General features: G+C 37.3%; 1 protein-coding gene across 1 annotated transcript; it reads left to right on the top strand.

Moving 5' to 3' along the window:
• Window positions 1-7,737: 7,737 nt before the first annotated feature.
• LOC134650133 (synaptic vesicle glycoprotein 2A-like) lies at window positions 7,738-18,905 on the top strand. Its single transcript, XM_063504973.1, has 11 exons — window positions 7,738-7,926; window positions 10,715-10,876; window positions 11,511-11,673; window positions 12,032-12,153; window positions 15,111-15,358; window positions 15,811-15,962; window positions 16,730-16,862; window positions 17,207-17,323; window positions 17,884-18,050; window positions 18,308-18,435; window positions 18,816-18,905. Exons 1-11 carry the CDS (start codon window positions 7,803-7,805, stop codon window positions 18,887-18,889), a joined length of 1,590 nt encoding a protein of 529 aa, XP_063361043.1. The 5' UTR covers window positions 7,738-7,802; the 3' UTR covers window positions 18,890-18,905.
• Window positions 18,906-20,684: the final 1,779 nt, after the last annotated feature.

Below are 20,684 nucleotides of genomic sequence, written 5' to 3' on the forward strand. Positions count from 1 at the left end.
ATACATAAACCTTCCTCTTGAATCACTCTATCTATTAAAAAAACCGCATCAAAATACTTTGCGTAGTTTTAAATATCTAAGCATACATAGGGACAGACAGACAGCGAGAAGCGAATTTGTTTTATACTATGTAGTGATATACGTAATACCTATATTTTTTTCAACTGATATGCGCATTTTTTACAACCATTTTGAAATAGAAAATATCCTATAACTGCAATAATCTTCAGAAAAAACGCATTTGTACGGGACAATGGTAGACGATTTCGTGGAATGCTTTATTTATTACTGATATCATTTATAATTTTGAGTGACATAATTTTAATTCAAAACGTTTTTTATCCTATTTATTGCTGGCAATATCATTGGCTAGATTTCTCGTAAACTCATTTCCACTAAATTAAACTCGATTCAGAATAGCATTCCTAAATCTTATCTATTCCTTCCGGACCTAAAATTTCCGATTCTTTTAGATTCTTAGCTACCAAAAAGCACCTAAAAATATATAATATACCTCTAATAGAATTTATGTAGTCCATTCTTACTAATAACAGGCACAATAGGCGCAGAAGAGGTTTTGTTAAATCGGCGAAGTGGAAGGAAAACCGAGTTGGATCGAACCCAGCACCGCACTGTGGTCCTTTTACTAGATTTCCTAGGCGATAAAATGTTTTATTTTTATTAAAAAAACTTAAGTATACTGTATATTTGACCACAATCTCACCTGATCTGATGGAGCTTACTTCCCTCCCTCTTTCACTTCCGATTTCAAAAGATGCAAGTTTTAGTGGACTGCGAACTGCAATAAATTCATTTCCGGAAAATTAATTTGCTGCACACATTATTTCAGGATACACTACGAAAAAAAGAACATTTAAATCAGAATCGGTTGTTAATTAATACAAGGTAATTCTAGAGATATATTTTGCATCTTTAGATTGTTAAAATCATAACCATAAGTTACAGTTAAAAGTTTAATCGACAAAAAAAACTTTATGTCTCCGGTTCAGCTTGATGTTAGCTGCACTGTGTATCTAAGATTACGGCGATTTATCCGACGCAACCTATCTATGAGTCCCGCGATAAATGAGACAATATAACTTTAGTGATGGCAAAGACTCCCATCCCATCTTTACAGTTTCTAGCTAACCTACTTACTACGTCACTTGAAAGCCTGGAAAATATCTGTGAAAAACAAATGCTGTTGCATACACACAAACGCCCAACTCATATAAGATTTGGTTTGAGATAATTTGAGCAAACTAAAGTGGTGACACGGCGTTTAAATAAAGATGACTTATTTTTATGGACTGTGTTTAAATAGGTATAAGATATCCTTTATGAAAGCGAGGTAGTTATTCATTAAATTTAGATTTGGATGAGGGAAACGGGTGATGTTAATGTCCATTTTTTGAATCAATTGTCAGCAACACAATTCATTGCCTCATTGATGTCGCGATTAGAACGTTTAAGTCTGCCACTCAGTATATCAAGGAGATTGACAATACTTACATCGATCGTTTTCTGCGTCAGGGTTACATATACGTAACCTACAAGAATTATGATTGTCCTTTTCTTGCTCAATGTCGTTTTGAAGACAATTCAAAAGTATTTCAAACCCAGAGTTAACTAAAGTTTTCATCAACGGGAAGCTATACATTTTTGTGCCTAAGGATAAATAAGACAATATAGGCCCTAATGCCCGGACATTTTTGAAACAGGCAATATATTGGAGAGGCGTATAAGTGTCAAAGGTCGATGCCGTAGTGTGTACAGAATCGATTGCCCTATGAACGCCAAGAAAGTTAAAAACGCTTATACGTTATAAACGTACTGGTGCTCGACGCGGTACCAGAGGGCCTACCGCGAACCACGTTCGACATGTTGCCAACCTGTCACACTTACGCACGAATTTACAAGTGAAAACTACTACTACTACTAACTACTACTACACACTAAGTGAGTATCTTGAAACTTAAGTGTGTGTTTATGGTCAATAGAGGTGACAGCAGGGTGTCATCTATTGGGCATTAGCACGTCGAGCACTGTCTAGTACGTTTACCTACTTTAAGTGTTATGGCATAGGCTTTAAAAGTGACTTTATTCTCCAAATTTTAATGCGATTCCGCACATTTACGGCTCAGCCACGACATTGAGCAACTTGCGACGGCGGCAGCGACAAACATAGGTGGGAACGAAAGGTCCGATCGCTGTGTCTCGCTCCAACTTATGGTTATATTGGTTATCGCTGCCGCCGTCGCAAGTCGCTCAATGTCGTGGCCGAGCCGTTAGGGGACATTCGACGAGAAAGTCCCTTACGTAAAGTTTTTTCCTTAATTTGACTATAGTTAGATTGAAGTAATAATTCACTTTTACATGCTTAAAATACATGATTTTCTAGTATTATTCGAATTTGAAAATTTAGATATAAAATTTCGATTTTAGAAAGCGCATTTAATTCACACAACTCAGCTTAAAACGTAAATCGCACACAAAGAGAACAGAGCCTTCTCCGTTGGACCGGAGACATCAATTTGTAGCGAAACGATCCCTTTGTTAGCTCAAGTTGTGGTCTCACCGCCTTCAGAGTATAGGCCAACATTCGACAAACCGATATAGGAAGAGCTCTGTACGATCACAAAACATTAACAGAATGTGTAATCTTTCTGTAAAATTTTACCGCATTTGATTTTTTTTTTTAAATAGTAGGTAAACTTATATGTAGAATGAAAGAGCAAATGTAACGAATTTCTAGAAATTAGCACATTCTCGCAAAGCACACATCCACCGCTTTTTGTCTTCGCCTTAAGCCTATATGCGCTTTTTAATATTCACTAGATTTTGAAATAATATATCAGATCTTAAGTCATCCCGAATACCTTCTTAACTTACCTAATTTCTTTTCTCGCTTGCCTGTGGGCCTACCGCGAACACAAAAGTTCGCAAATTGCGGGAATCTGTTTCTTTTGCTCTAGTTAAGAGAGACAGATAAGGTGCCCGCAATTTGCGAATTTTGGTGTTCGCGGTAGGCCCTCTGTTACGTCGGCAGTTGGGAACAGCATTACAGTAAGGGCGCAACTTGTCCTCTTTCTCAGTTGTAACTTATACGCCTTCAGAGGCGACGATATAAATAAAAGTGCTCTTGGAGAAAATATCCTCTGGAGTACGTTTGAGGGCTAATGTGATCTAAAATAAACGAATCGTCAAGAAGTTGTCATGAGAAGTGACATACCTACATAATTAACCTAACTAATGAGAGAAAGAAAGCAAAAGTAATGTGTGTTACTTTGCTTCAGTAATAATTTAAGTCTTTAGCCCGTAACTTTGACAATAGGGTTTGCAATCCGGATTCGAAATATATGAAATTATCCGGACCTGGATCCGGATCTGCGGATCTTCCCATACATTTCGGATCCGTCGTTCAAACCCTAGTTGGCAACTTAACACAACAGTGATGTTTGTGGCTCAAACGTACAGTTAGCTACAAAAGATTGTAATAAAACTGTACGAGTAAATGCTTACTCTCTGCAGTATCACACCCCTTGTACGAAAATTAACGTTATAGGTAAACTGAAATAATAACATACACTAAAACACAAATCAAAATATTTGACTGAACTGGAACGAGGCCAAGACGGTTGCTCAGGACAGGAAGGCGTGGAAGGATCTTGTGGAGGCCCTATGCACCTCCGGGGTGCCCTAGGACAAACAACAATCTGGGAGACCGAGCTTTGCTCGGAAAACATATAAAAACTCAAAACTGAGCGTTTTCTCAGAGATAAGACCTAGCTAGATCGATTTTTCGCCCATCGAAATCGTTAGAGCCGTTTCCAAGATCCTCGAAATATATATAAATAAATAAATAAACAAGAATTGCTCGTTTAAAGGTATAAGATTACGCACTCTAAAAAAATATGCTCTAGACTAGAGTAACATAAAACTACTTATATTAATTTCTACATACTGTGGTTTACTTTACACTTTCGCACCCTTTCTACGTAAATGACTTGTATAAAAAGATGTACATATTTTGCTATCCCGATACAAGTTAAACGGGTTCCGCGTCAGCCCGCAAAGTTTGTTTGCTTAGGACCGAGCTCAAATATTTGGAATGCTGATGACAAGTGGAGCCGGCATCTATTCTTGGAAGATGCTGTGTAATCTTATTTAGGAAGGAAACGATCGATCAATGAATAGGCGGTTCAGAGGCAAATATAGACGGTTTAAAGACTTAGATAAAAATAAGTGTTCCGTGAACAAAGATTAGTACGGAACACTAAAATATATTTGCTTAAACAGTGAAGTCGGTATTATGTTAGTTTTCAAAAAGCATAAACATCTGCTAACGTATGTAATAATGCATATAAAATATCTAAATATGGTTTTTGAATTCAAAAACTTTGCGTTTAGGTACTTTACTGCCAATCATAGATGTACAGAAGTGCCGAAACGAAAAGGAATATTTTCATCTAAATCGGGGAACGTTTTACTGTGTTTCGCCTTCGAAATAGATACTCCTGATTAATGAGATAATTAAAGACTAAAGCTCATCTTTAAATCTTAATAATCTCAGCTTAAATTTTTTACAAAGAAAATGGAACTTAAAATCAATTAAAACAGACAATTTCCATTCATGAGTATCAACTTCCTCAAAGATTTACCTTGAGTGTTTTCAATATTTCATATTCCTTCAATGAACTTGGAGATGTTTAATATTGCTATTATGTATTCATAATATTCCCGAGACATTCGGGAACCCGCTACAGTGCGAGCTTTGACATGCAAATAGTAGATATCGTTGAAACTCGACGCCAAATGGAGTGTTCGGGACCCTTACTATGAGCAAATGAGTCACGTACATAGGTACGTATTTTGAACCGGGTCTGTACCTACTGTTACTTATCTATGAGAAAGACGGTCACCAGTGATAATAGGAAACTGGAAAAAATTGCCTGAAAGACAAACCAGAGGACAATATTTACATAAATTGACATATATTATTGTCCTACTTTAAAGTCGGCATTCTTAATTAGAACAAGTCCGATCGCAATCCTCTAGTTTTTGATCACATTTTTTTGGCCGTAGCACTCACTACCTACATATACATGTGTTCTATGAGATCAACGTTAAGGTACCGTTAGGATTCAGACTTCACCAGCATTACCGCTTATTGCAGCGTGACATTGCTGCTTCATTTTAGACAATTGCGGCAGTAATGTCGTGCAGAATTACTGCATCAGTAATGCTGGTATAGTCTGAATCCGAACGGTAACTCTAAGGTGACCAATTAGTCGCTGGATTAAGCTCATAGTAGGGGTACTGATTGAAGTCAAATAGATCACGATACAGGATAATTTGCAAAGAGTCGAATTAATGTCACATTTTCGGATATATGTAGCTTTCAGAAATCACTACTGATTAGGTCCTTAATTAATGGGTGCAGGGTATCAAAATTGGCGCCGAGTGTAAGAATTGGCGCTTGCAGTAGCTTTTACGAAAACGACTGCCATTTTGACCTTCCAAAGAGAGGAATTTTGGGGAAGGGGAATCAGTGAGTGGTTGGAAAGGTGGAATCTTGAACCTTGTGAAGGTTTAAGGTACGAGGGTTAAACAAATTTTACTACCGAGTCAATCACAAAATTTTTCACTAAAATTGTCGCTGCACAATTTTAGTGAAAAATTTTGTGATTCACTGTAACGATATTAAACTAAAAATTAGTATGTATTTATGAACATTAGTAGGTACCTAATGTTGTTGTGATTTTCTTCTAACAATCCAACTTTATAACAAAAAATACAATCTATTTGCCGTGTTTTTCCTTGATAAAACTTTTTTTTGCATTAGCCTCCTCTTAAGTTTTTACCCATACAGGCTAAGGTGACATTACATTATATGCGTCGCAGCATTACTGTCTATTCAGAACTAAAGAATCTATAAAATTTCTCTTTGAATGGATTCTCTTGAGGGTCTGAGTAGTTGATTTACATGACAAAGAGCTCTGGTCCGTCGAAGGATTTTGGCGATGTACATAGCTACTCATAAAATTCATCGGGGGAATATCAAATAATAATATTTTTATTGCTTATTCAAAATACTTTAAAACATACAGTCTTGTATGATATTTATTTTTAATACCTAACCAATCGGATTACCTACTTGGAATATAAATTTTCGAACAAACGATTTGTTCGCATTGCTTTTGAGCTTGTGCTTATAAAGTTTTAATGAAAAATAATAATGATTATGATAATAAAAATTTATACCCGCTATGAAAAAGCGCTCGTGCGATCATGGGGCCTTAGCCTAATATTAAGCTAAAGGAATACAAATACATACGTATAATACATCTATCTAATACCTTTAAACGAGCAATTCTTTTTTATATATAGGTATATATATTTCGGGGATCTCGGAAACGGCTCTAACGATTTCGATGAAATTTGCTATATGGGGGTTTACGGGGGCGAAAATTCGATCTAGCTAGGTCTTATCTCTGGGAAAACGCGTATTTTCGAGTTTTTATATGTTTTCCGAGCGAAGCTCGGTCACCCAGATATTCTATATAATATACCATACCTCTTGCTCCGGAACAGTTTTTTTACCATGATTATTTCAGCTTACCTATGTTCTAAGAATAAGGCTACCTATACTTGACGCGGCGTTTGATGATCACATGATCCCCATGACAGTTTATTTTTGTACACAGAAACTGTCAATGTCAAATGTTTTTATACCTCCTTTTATTGGTACTTTCAGCCATATTCGAACTTTAAGATACGTCAAATACTAGATATAGAAACGATATGGATCGCATATTTTTGTTTGAAGTAACGTCACTTTTGACACTTGTTTGACACTGACATATATCCGATCCATATCTTTTTTATATCTAATATTTCACGTATCTTAAAGTTCGAATATGGCTGTGAGACACATTTTTTTATTTAGAAATGTAACAATTTCACTAATAAAAATACGGTAAAAACCTGTTTCTTCAATTATTTTTTAAATTAAGAATATCTAAAAGCGATTTTGAATAACTGTCATACTGATCATCATTCGCCGCATCAAGTAGGTACCTATTAAGGAATGTAAACCGGTTTTTATTTCAATGAAATTTCGGTTAATAACCGGTTATTCCATATAATAAAAAACCGGTTTACATTCCCTAGTACCTATAAACATTGTAGGTGAAATAATGTTCATTAGACGCGACATTTCATGCAAATACTAACATTGTAAGTGTAATTGGAACGATATTGTGTTTTCAGCTACACGATACTGAAGCCTCGTTCGCTGGCAAATTAAATTAAGCTCAAACGGCGGCGCACTCGCCACAGTAACTGGCATTATTGGTTTTTGCTAGGCCAATTCCCTCCATTGGAAACTAGGCAGGAATATTTAGTTATTCAGTAAAAATGAACATAATATTTTATTTATTATACCGTAGCTTTGCTGGTTGATTGCTAATGCAATCAGCAAAATACATATTTTTAACATTTCGAGCTGCACCTACAACATACGTTATTAAATTCTAAATATTGGAAATATTATTTTAGTTGGGTTAAAACTGACGGAAGATTGAAATATCTCTAAGAATAAATCTTTTGCTGAGGCTGATATAAAGATAATAGTCATAATTAACTAAATAAAGTATATTGATAGCAGCAGTCTTATTTGCTCTCATACGTAGATATTTTAAAGTAGGCGTCTTAAATGTCATGTTTGTTAATGACGAAGTAAACGCCGTATAGATAACTTGTGTTGCAATTATACTCTAAATATATATAATTTATTCAAAATGTCACAAAATAACATAAGTGAGAATCCTTGTGGAAGTAATATAGATGAAATAGAAACGAGTAAATCAGGAAACATGAAGAATAATGAAGAAATCGAGTTTGAAGACGCTTTAGTTTTAGCAGGTAACTATTAATCAAATTAGTTTTACTAATTGCATACGTAAGCGAATTTTTTTGAAGTCAAAGAGTGCAATCTCATACATATACATTTTAAAGTCTGAATCCACATCAAGCGTTTTTTATATTAGGAATTCGTAAAATCTCCAGTGCAAAAGATCCTACACCACACATGCAGCAGTGAGCGTCTGTGGGCTTAAGAGATCGAAGAATTAGAAGAATATGGAATATAATGTGATCCTCTTTGCCTGCGATCGTGATGATCATTTGTGTAATTGCAAACGCTATAAATACTTACTTACACAAATCTAATTAGGAAGCTATTTAGCTATTAGCAAGCCTTGACATTTTACTGTGGCATATTTATGCCACAGTAAAATGTCAAGGCTTGTACCAATGTAAACTTGATAACGAATCATCTGTTTCTGATAAAACCATTTAAACGTCATGCTCTTAGTTCGTAATGTTTATTTTAGTGTCCGACCGAAACATGTTTTTTTGCCGAAACCGAAACCGAAACCGAAGGTTCGGCTTTGGCCCCAGTTTCGGCCGAAACCGAAACCGAAACCGAACCTTTTGTAGACTTGTGAAAATCGTTGAAAATATGTCACTAAACCGCTTTTTAGAGAAGAGGCCAATTCGTAGAAATTACCTTATTTACGATTTTCGTAGGAAGGTTTATACCGGATTGGACTAAAGCAAAGGGGGTGCAGTACTTAAAAAAAAATCATCAGAGTGATGTTATTGTGACGCCTCTTTTTCATGATCTTATCCTAGAGAATACGCTTTTGATTTTAGACAAAAGTTATTCCTTAAACATGCTTATTTTAGCGTATTCTCTACGATAACACAATAAAAAATAGGTGTTATAATGACACAACATTCATCGAAATTTTTACTGTCCTAGATTGTCCCAACTTTCCGGTCAAATATCTTGGCGATTTTCGATTTTAGAGAATAGTTTTTCCTACAAAACATGCTTATTTTAGCGTTTTGATTGAATTTTTTTTAAGTTTTTTTACGATTCCTATACATTTTGCACTTTTGGTCAAAAAATCTGACTTTTTTGTGCACCCCCTTTGCTTTAGGCCGACCGAAAACATTCAAAAATTACACATTGCAGAGTTGATTAAGAACTGCTCTACATTGATAACTACTGAATGGATTGTTCTAAAATACATACCAAGTGAAGTGACTGTGAATATCCTCTATATAATGTTCAAAAATAATTAGCGAGAAATATTAAAAAAATAAGAGAAATAGGTACATCAATTAGAATAACAGTATAATTTACTGTTATGGGAAACTTCTAAAATACATTTTTTTTACTGTAAACATACCAAGTGAGGTATTAAATGGTTTATGAATAAATTACAAATAAATATATAATATAACATACTATACCATTTCCACTATTTGGGCGTTTAAAATATATTTGTAATCAGCTGACAAAGCCCTTTCTTTTCATACCCCACATGGTATGTTTTCAGTAAAAAAAATAGTATTTAGTAGTCTACTGTAACAGTTTATATTATTATTCAACTTGATGTACTTTTCTTATTTTTGGATATATTTGGTTAATGATTTTTAGACATAGTATAGAGAATAGTCGCAGTCATTTTGTATAAAAGTTGTACTAATCCATTCAGCCATTTTCAATTTAGAGCAGTTCCAATCCAACTCTGGATTGTCCAAATTTTGAAAGTATTCTAATAATTTGTTAGACCAAGTGGTGAACATGTTAAACTATGTTGTGTATTTGGAACCTACTCACTAAGCCCTTTCATTTGGTACCACACATGGTATGTTTAAAAGAAAAAAGTTTACAACTTTGTACTGCTGACTTTATGACGTCATATAAACTTATTCCACCACTTTATGAAGCGACAACATGTATTTTGATAATCAGTAGACCATGCTGATTCCAACAATACCACTTGTTGGTACGAGTATAAACTATAAACCTTTTTAGTCCTACGAAAGTTGCTATTCTTCAACTTGGCCACTCCACTAGTACACATACACATTAAGACTGCGTCGCCCGTCCAGTGGCGCCTTGATTAGGGGAATTTTATAATAACGCAATTAATTTATGTATACATTAATCAGCATATTAATATTGTTGTCCTACTTGTTCCCCAACTTTTGATCTTTGTCACATGTTTAGTTTCATAGTACGAAGTACCATGTCGTAAGTTTCGGCCCGGCCGAAAGGTTCGGCCGTTTTTTGGCCGAAACCGAAACTACAGCCGAAACATGATTTTTTGGCCGAAACTGGCCGAAACCGAAACCGAAACCGAACCTTCGGTCGGACACTAGTTTATTTATTTGCGTAACATTGGAGGGAGAGAGTGTGATAACGTGAGAACGGCAAACTTATCAAGGCCATTTTGATAAATGTGATTCTACGTTTCGAAGATGGCGTGGTCCCCGTGGTCTCGGAGAAGATTGGCAACAACGCCGTCCCGCCGCCTTGTTGTTGGATTCTAGACTTTATAGTCTAGCTAACGATTTTAGTATAATTTATGTACATAAGTTTGATACAAATTATACCTAAAGTACGGACGCTAAACATTAAGAATTTCGTAATATTTAGCGTCGGTACTTGCCTGCCTGTGCCTATCTCTATGCACGCGCTTTATTATATTGCTGATTCGACCATGATTGTGACGGTCAATGCCACTGTGCGAGAGGGACAGCAATATACGCGTGGGATAGAGATAGGAACAGGCGGGTAAAAGTACGAAATTCTACTTGATTTGCGTCCATACTTTACACACTTTATATTTTACAGGTTTCGGCAAGTACAACTACAGATTGTTGATTCTTAGCATTTACTCATTGCTGGCCGCCATTGCCGAGGTTTTTAGTGTTGGAATCATTGTAGCATCGAGCCAGTGCGATTTGGAGCTTGGCGTGTTTGAGAAGGGCATCATCGGCTCCGTGCCTATCTTGGGTAATTATTTAAATTATGTATATGTAATTTTCGATGCGTTTGAATAAAAAAAACGTAAAAATTCAATACGGCGGTCGTTTGTTCCAATTTTGACTACGGATTCATATTAAATCGCCTTTCATGTCCTCAGTTATCGATTTTTGTCATTATCAGAACAATAAATTCAAGAAAGGAGGCAATCAAAATGGGAAAACTTATCCATCGTATTTTGATGACCACTGTTTTGTATTAAAAGTCCTTCCGCATCGCAGTTCTCGATTTCCAATTCACACAGACCAGTGATAGTTACTAATATTTTATATGCATCCTAAAACGCTCAGTTTCCCGAGAACCCATCACAATTATTGTCCAAACATCAGTCCACCTACCCTACCTATGTAAATACTTAATAGCGTAATTCATAAACGGCTGCTAACTTAATCAGTTGATGATCGTCATTATGCCATAGAAAGGAACACACGGTGATCATCAGCTGACTAACTTAGCAGCCGTTTATGAATAACGCCGTACACTATGAACACGCATACTTTCTTTCAGACGTCATTCCAGTAGGTACCTACTATAGCAAACCCCTAACAAATCTTTTGGGACAACAATTAACTTATAGGCTAAAGTGGTAAATGTTTTGTTACAGGTGTAATAGCAAGTGCTCACTTCTGGGGCTACCTCGCTGACACCAGAGGTCGCCTCTACACCCTGCATATTACTATAATCGGCACTGCTGTCTTTGCCTTCCTGTGCAGTTTTGCTAATCATTGGATATTCCTGATGGTAGCTAAACTGTTTTCTGCTATATTGTAAGTATCATCGCTTTTTTCTTTGCTACGACACATATCTTGAAAACAGTTACATTTAAGATTATATCATGGTACATAAGAACTTTTTACAAATTTGACACTCGTTTTTGATATCACTCACGAGAAAAATATGGCGATCGGCTTTTTAGAATTTTGAAATTTAAAATAAATCTCATGTTTCCATAATAAAATATTTTTAAATTCATATCGTACTCTCTCTTCTTCCTCGCGTTGTCCTGGCATTTTGCCACGGCTCATGAGAGCCTGGGGACCGCTTGGCAACTAATCCCAAAAATTAAATAACGTACTGTCATCATTAAATTTTGATAGATGAAACTACTTCTACTTCTTGTTTTAGTGCCTGCGGCACGAATGCCGTTATATTTTCTCTGCTCGGAGAGAGCACGCTGCAGACCCACCGAGCGCGGTTCCTTTTGTACGCTACAACAGGCATTATGTTCAGCCAAGCTGTTATCTGTGGTAAGATTCAACACTTTCTACAATTAATGTACGTTTAAGTACTTATAAATACATTCTTTGTTTATTAACTGGTAACTTCTTCCAAATTATGCTGCCTCATACCTCATTTCATTTTTATAAGCAAACTAAGGCGCTTCCATATATGGACAAGGCGTTTTATTGTAGTCCTACCAAATTATTTGCCTTATTTAATGGAGCTCAACTTTGTTTTAACGTATGGAACGGGGTGTAAATTAAAATAGTTAAACATTACTCAACTCCCAATTAACGTTATTAAATATTAACGTCAACAAAGTCTTCACTCAAAATAAATTAATTAAAAATTAAAAAACACGATTGCAGTTTAAAATCGAACTGAAAAGCTAAAAATAATTTTTAGTTATGTTAGGTACTCAACTTAATGAATGTAAAATAGAATATAAGTGTTCAGTCCGGGTCATAAACAGCAAACGGAAAAGTTTAGGCTCATTTAGGATCGTGACTGTACCTGTATATTTTATTTCGATTGCAGTCGGGGACATGTGAATGGGAAAATTTCAATATATCAAGGTCCCCGACTGCAATAGAAATAAAATATGCAGGTACAGTCACGATCCTAAATGAGCCTAAACTTTTCCGTTTGCTGTTTATGACCCGGACTGAACACTTATATTCTATTTTACATTCATTAAGTTGAGTACCTAACATAACTAAAAATTATTTTTAGCTTTTCAGTTCGATTTTAAACTGCAGTCGTGTTTTTTAATTTTTAATTAATTTATTTTATTTTATACATTTTAGTGACCATACAAACCAACCACATTTTTTATGATTTAAGGAAATTTAGTTCCTTCAAGGAGCTTTCATCATGTTGATCTTTGATATGTTAGCATAAAACGTGCTTAAAATCCTAAATACCCAATATCGGACCCAAAAACCAGACGTATTGAAAAGTGCTATGGCTTAATATCTCTGTAACTACATAATTATTTCCTATTAGTTGGCTTTCGGTCTTCGCAATTACGATACTTGGGGAAGCTGCAGAATGCGTGCACCTTTCTTACGCTCCGGCCCTTCGGCCCTACACGAAGCTCGGCCTTCGGCCTTCGCAATTAAGATACTTGGGGAAGCTACAGAAAGCATGCACCTTTCTTACGCTCCGGGCCTTCGGCCATACGCGAAGCTCGGCCTTCGGCCTTCGCGATTGAGAGACTTGGGGAAGTTACATAAAGCGTGCACCTTTCTTACGCTCCGGGTCTTCGGCCCTACGCGAAGCTCGGCCTTCGGCCTTCGCAATTAAGATACTTGGGAAAGCTGCAAAAACCGTGCACCTTTCTTACGCTCCGGGCCTTTGACCCTACGCGAAGCTCGGCCTTCGCAATTAAGGAACTTGGGGAAGCTGCAAAAACCATGCACCTTTCTTACGCTCCGGGCCTTCGGCCCTACGCGAAGCTGAGCCTTCGGCCTTCGCGATTGGGAATCTTGGGGAAGCTACAGAGAGTGTGCACCTTTCTTATGCTCCGGGCCTTCGGCCCTACGCGAAGGTCGGCCTTCGGCCTTCGCAGTTGAGTTATTGGGGAAGCTGCAAAAACCGTGCACCTTTCTTACGCTCCGGGCCTTCGGCCCTACGCGAAGCTCGGCCTTCGACCTTCGCAATTAAGATACTTGGGGAAGTTACAGGAAGCACGCACCTGCCTTACGCTTCGGACCGTCGGCCATATGCGGAATTCGGCCTTCGGCCTTCGTAATTAAAATACTCGGGTAAGTTGCAGGAAGAGCCCATCTATCTCAAGCTCCCAGTGTTTGCCCCCTACGCGGAGCTCGGCCTACGTAATTAATATTCTTGGGAAATTTGGAAGCGCGCACCGAGCCTGTCTTATGCTCCGGGCCTTCAACCCTACGCGGAGCTCGGCTTTCGACCTTTGCAATTTGAATACTTACTCGGGGAAGTTGCAGGAAGAGCCCATCTGCCGTACGCTCCGGGCCGTCATCCCTACGTAGAGCTCGGCTTTCGGTCTGACACTTTCACACCTTGTTCCGTCAAAGTGGGTGCAGAGTTATATCTGAAGACGGACTCTACAATGTCAGACTCTCTACAAAGAACTTTTACACTTTTCTATTCCTTTAGCGTAATTTAGAACATATTGGCTTGGTTTCAAAACAAGTAAAATATGATTAATATAATACCTACCTATGTATAATTTTTTTTATGATCAGCGGTCAAGCCACTTCCTTTGAATATCCCAACAATAGCATAATATTTGGTTTTATAAGATTAGCTTTTCTTAACATACCTATTTTGTGAATTCTTACTTTCTCGAAATTAGACTTAAACCCTCATATTGTATATATATTATTGATCGTCTTTCAAAGCGCTTCATTTTGATGCCCTACTCGATGGGTTTGCAAGATATTTTTTTCTAAATGTTGCGCATTATGGCGTATTTAGTCCGCCATATTGTTTTTATAATGACGTCATATAGCCTATGTCACTCGGGATGACGTAAGGATTCTAATGATACATCATACATCTAAATCGGTTCAGGCATTTAGCTGCTAGGGTGGAACAAAGAAACTTACATACCCACAAACATGAACGCTGAAAACAATACACTCCTTTTTTTGGGCAGTCGTGTAAAAAGCCAATATTACCAATCAACATGACGACACAACCACAGAATAAATAATAGTATTAAGTACAGAAGACTCACTCTCTAACAAAACGCGTCTGTTACGATCAGCACAGATATGGCCATTAGGTGGCGACAGCGCCACGCACGGCTTATGGCTTTCCCCAAAATTGGGGCCGAACGGATGTACTTTTAGCTACCTGTAGCAAAGCGACGAAATCGCGGAGTGAGACACGCCTGACACAACTCAAAATTTGCACAAAATTACTTTGTCACTCTTGTAAATAAAATACAACTCTCTCATCACTTTTTTGCGGTCTGGTGAAAAAGTAATTCCTACTGTTTCAGCGGTAGCATACCCAACTCTGCAACTCAGTTTCGCCTTCTACATACCGTTCCTCAACTTCTTGTACCGGCCGTGGCGTCTCCTGAACCAAGTCATCGCCCTCCTCAGCGTCCTCAACTATTTCCTTCTGAAGTGTTATGTATTCGAGAGCCCTAAGTTCTACGTTTCAAAAGGCGAGCATGGCAAGGGCTTGCAAATATTGAAGAAGATGTTTGCTGTGAACAGTGGGCGATGCAAAGATGAATTTAGCGTAAGGACCATAATTTGCCATGTTATAGAAGGGAAGAAATGGTTATCTTTACGGAAATACAGCAAAATAAAGTGAAAGCTTTTTGGTAAATAATAATTTGTTTATGTTCAAAATTGATGCTCCAAAGACCAATATTTATATGATTCGCCTAAAAGTCTACCATCAGATTCAATTTAGCATTAATAACATTTAATTTTGTACAAGGAATGGAATTCCTTGCCGGCGACTATATTTCCGAGCATATATAACCCGGCAACCTTCAAATCAAGGGTGAACGGCACCTTCTGGGCAGGCTCGCTCCATCGTAGGCCACGTCTTCGCCTCGGCTAGTCTGTGGCCATGAGTAAGCCCATTAATTATAAAAAAAAGATAAAGGTAACAAATAAATGAACATAAATATTATGTATGTAATTTAATTAACGTAAATTTTATTTCTTTCACAATTTTTCTAGGTTAACCAAGTTGTTCTAAATGAAGACGAAAACAAATCGAAAAGCTCTAACTTTTTCCAATCAGTATGGAACCAAACGACGCCGTTGTTTAATAAGAAGCACCTCAAGAACACGCTGCTTATTTTTGGAATTAGCGTACCGACATATTGTATGTGAGTAGACAATCCTAACCTGACCAGCCAGCCTATTATGGATAGCTTTATCCATCTTTATCCACGTGATAAAATAACTGTCACTGTTTAACACCGTGGGAAAGAAAGTGACGGACACCGTTTTATCACGCTGTCACGTAGACAAGAACGACCATCATATCCGTACTGAGCCAATACTTGGCCAATATTGTATTGGGGAACTTAATGAGAGCCGAAATTAAGGCAGGAACCTACCCCATATTCTAACAGGCAAGTATTCAAGAAATACTCTATAGTCTACATAAAACATGGCGATATTTTTAATGTTCTTCGTATAAAAAACCTTTAAAGAACTTTTAAACAGACTTTTCGTCTTTCACAATTAACAGGTTCATAATACATATATGTATACCATTCTACCATAGGGTGGTCATTGTTTCGTCGAAGTTACATTTTTCTACGGGGCACCCGCTTAATGTCAAATCTGCCACTAAAAACCAAGATGTAATTTTTTTTTCAGAATTTTGTAAGTACATTTTGGGGGTCGCTACCGCACTTTGAAATTTTGGACCCTCCATACATTTTTTTTTATTTTTATTGTAGGACGATGAGTCAGGGTGTATTAATGTGTAGCCTCCTAGCCTTGTTTTGTTAGTAGTGACCCTTGCTTACGAAACAGGTGTTTCGGGTTCGAATCCTGCTAAGCCTAAGGGCATATATTCCTGTTTTGTGTGTATATATCTATTAATATATATTATATATCTATCTATTATACACTTTACTTCCAGATGCCCTCCGTTCTCCGTGTGGATGCCGTACATATTCAACAACTACAAGAACTTGGGAGAGCCCGGGATGAGTTTCTGCGAAATGTTTAACGCTCGAACTTACTCGGGGAACGAGACTACATTTACTGAGGCGGTAAGTGTACATTTACTTGTTTTAAGTTAATATGAGAAACTTTAATTTTCAATTTTGTAGCAAAATTGGGAGTCAGATTTTAAAATTATTTTAGAACTAGCGACCCGCCTCGGCCCGATTACTCAAAGACGGCTGTATCAATGTGTTTTTTTCTATCAACCCATTGTAAAATGTTAAATGTTGGTTAATTTTTAATAAAAATCATAATTCAAAACTTACTACGTGTTACAACTATCATAAACAAATGAAACTATTCTCACAGTAGGCTTAATAAGACTTCATCAAAGTAAATCATCATCATATTTATCTAATATTCGTACAATTTGGCTTCAACAACTTTGCAGGATTTGGTTTGCGACGACACCATAGTTCCGTTCACGTTCGCCGCCATCACAGGCTTCGCGTGCACCATCACCGTCGTCTCTATCATCAGCGTTGTCATCGTGAAGTACATCGGCAAGGTACCTAATTAAGTATATTACTTGGTTTGCGACGACACCATTCTATTCACGTTCGCCGCCATCACCGGCTTCGCTATCATCAGCGTTATCGTCGTGAAGTACATCGGAAATTAAGTTTATTTTTTTGTTAATTTTATTTTGTATTTTCGTGTCGCAGTCTGGTTGTGGGATACCTAATAAGGTTTCCCTGAGTTGATTTAAAACTCATTATAATTGTTTTGATTGGTAGGTATACAGTTTTTTTTATTTAGAAATATTAAAAGATCAACAGTTAAACCTGTCCTGATTCCTTAATCTGCTGCTAGTGCGCAGCCCAGATCACCCAACTCAATGAAATAAAGAAATTTTGAACAAAAGGTTGTCATGCAAAACAAAATAACGTTTATCAGAGATTATGATATAGATTTCGCATTTAAAAACAGTTGGAGCATAATTACCCAGTGGGAAGCAAAGTAAAGTCTGTGAAGTAAAGAGTCGAAGACTGTATGGCGCCCAATACATTCCACGACTCTTCTCTTTCCGAACATACTCTAGGTAATTTTACTTGGTTGTTTTCTTAGAAATGGACCTATATCGGCTTCCACTTGCTCGCGACCACGCTGGCCGCGGTCATCGACTTCGTGCCCATCGAGTGGGGCGTCGTGGCGTTCGTTGGCATGATGTGCAATGTGGTCTGCATGGGCGTCACCACCAGCTACGCCGTTGAACTGTTCCCGACGTATATGAGGTTATTGACTTGTTTCGACATGTTTGTCGCTTTTGTCAAAGTTGTAATTTTATCCCGCCGAGTTTGTTGCCGGTCTCATATTGGGACCTCCATTCGGTCGAGCACACGCGGCTACATGGATTAGTGATTGCAAAAACATTAGGATTGAGGGGGGATTTAAATCAGTGTACGTTGTCGGGAAGCCGTCAGCTCTTCGGTCACCAGTTACGTAAACCAGACTATTATCAAATAAAACGATGTTACATTTTTGTTCACAGAGCCATGGTTGTCGGCCTATCAATGATGTTCGGCCGGGGCATCTCGTTCGTATTCTTCAATATCATTGGAGGACAACTGATGAATAATTGTAGCAACTTCTTTTTGTATTTGGCTATGTTCTTATTCGGTAAGCGATTTAAGTAAATATTGGTTATTAACTACTAAAATATGATTATGAAACGAAAATATTTTTTGTAATTCTTGTATGAGTTAAAAACTAGGTAGGTATACCTACTCCGTTTTTTAAGATTAGAATTTTTCTAACCTCAAAAGTAGTGTTAACTTTTTCTTCCGAAATGCTAGGGTTCCTATTATTTCTAATATTTCGGTACAATAATGAGTAAACGACAATATTATAATTCTTCCTTTAAGTTATAAAATTTCTAATCTGATGAAAAACGGGGTATAGCTCTTATACCTAAAAAAATAGACTTTATATCATTGAACATTAAAAAAAAATCTGTAAGTAATGTCTTATCCAACATGTTTTACTTTTATTTGTTTCAGCCGGTGCCTCCCTGGGGTTATTTCTGCCATCGGACAAAAACACCAAAAAGGAATCTGACGACGTTTCATCTTAATGTTACACTATAAACTATGGAGTTTATAGTATCATGGGATCACACAGCATTGCAGTAAGACATATTATATTTATTATATCACTCATATATTTGGACAACCACAAGAGAAAAAAAAATAATTACTTGGGTCGTCGCCAGCTTGAAAGGGGCCTTGACCCCGCTGGCTTAAGGATGTCCCTCGCAATCCAACGCGGCAATGCAGCGAGCGTGATGGGCACCTTTGCGTCGGAGGCAGATTTAAGTTTCGTAAATGAGTGTTGCCTTATGTGAAATAAATCGTTGTCAGTATTTAATTACCTACTTATGTAGTTTTGAATTTTTATAGATGTATAACTAGGTACTTAAATGAAGCAAGGATATCATATCCGTTTCCGAGATTTCCAAAATATAAATAAATAAATATATATATGTATACTTATACAAGAATTGCACGCTTAAAGGTATTAGACACAGTGCTCACGGTTGCTTGCCTCTATACAATAACAATAATTACAATAACAATGTATTCTCTTAACCATAAAGTTGCGTCAATATCACTTTGAACACCTGGCCCGTTTAGCAACTTCTAGTGCTGACTGTACGTATCTGAGAACCTGTGACCTGTGACCTAACAACGTGTACCTACAGTAATTTAACAACTACGCAGACGTAAGAGAAAACAAGATAGGTTTTTAATTTGGCACATACAAAAAGCTGTTTTATAAATACGCATTTAAAAACCACACAAAAGCTCTCAATACACCTGTATTTAATGGCATTAACCGCAGCCCCATTGATAAAATCAAGCGCGAACAAAACAAGCGTAAAGGCCTTTATATCGTATACTAGTTAGTACAATTTTAAAATGAGCCTCCAAACATCCACTCGGCACGTTTCAGATGCTAATTGAACATGAATACCTACTCTGTTTAGACTGATTATTAGTTTATAGGGTTCCGTACCCAAAGTGTAAAAACGGGACAATATTACTAAGACTCCTATGTCCGTCTGTCGTCTGTCTGTCTGTCCGTCCGTCTGTCTGTCCGTCTGTCGTCTGTCTGTCTGTCTATCTGTCTGTATGTCTGTCTGTCTGTCTGTACGTCTGTCTGTCTGTCACCAGTGTATCTCATGAGCCGTGATAGCTAGACGGTTGAAATTTTCACAGATGATATATTTCTGTTGCCGCTATAACAACAATACCAAAAAGTACGGAACCCTCGGTGGGCGAGTCCGACTCGCACTTGGCCAGTTTTTATTTCTCATGGCGGAAAATGCTTGCCCAACCGTGTACGATTATTGCAAGTTAACATCAATTAACGAACACTAGAATAACTATAAAAGTCTGGCTATCAGAGGGGCTACCGCGAAAACCGAATTTCGCAAATTGCGGGCATTTTTCTCTGTCACTCTAATTGCGCCTTCATTGGAGTAAAAGAGAAAGATCCCGCAATTTGCGAAATTCGGTTTTGGCGGTAGCCCCTCAGGCCATGAATTCGAACGTACACTGACAGAATGATATTTAAATTATGTTATTTAGTTATCGTGCGTCTCGCTCGCTTCAATACATTTACGGACAGGTACGAGCGAAATGCGCAATAACTGAATGACAGTCATCATTTATATGTCAGTGTGTGTTCGAATTGGTCTGTACCTAAGTTTGAAATTTGCTTAAATTTATTACAATACAAGTGCGTATTACCTTTTCGTACGTGTATTGTACAACGTTTTAATAGCCCTTTAAATTTTCGACATAGGCACGTATAATTATTGTACTGTTACCGCACTAGGGCGATAAATTAGCACCATAAATGTACTG

The sequence above is a fragment of the Cydia amplana genome, chromosome 8, assembly GCF_948474715.1.
Source record: "Cydia amplana chromosome 8, ilCydAmpl1.1, whole genome shotgun sequence".
Taxonomy (NCBI): Eukaryota; Metazoa; Arthropoda; class Insecta; order Lepidoptera; family Tortricidae; genus Cydia; species Cydia amplana.

What these genes read in the sequence shown, in the direction of transcription:
- LOC134650133 (XM_063504973.1), top strand. Translation starts at nt 7,803, where the DNA reads ATGTCACAAAATAACATAAGTGAGAATCCTTGTGGAAGTAATATAGAT. An exon ending in AGACTACATTTACTGAGGCG is followed by an intron (nt 16,863 to 17,206) that starts GTAAGTGTACAT and finishes ACAACTTTGCAG; the next exon opens with GATTTGGTTTGCGACGACAC. An exon ending in TCGTGAAGTACATCGGCAAG is followed by an intron (nt 17,324 to 17,883) that starts GTACCTAATTAA and finishes TTGTTTTCTTAG; the next exon opens with AAATGGACCTATATCGGCTT.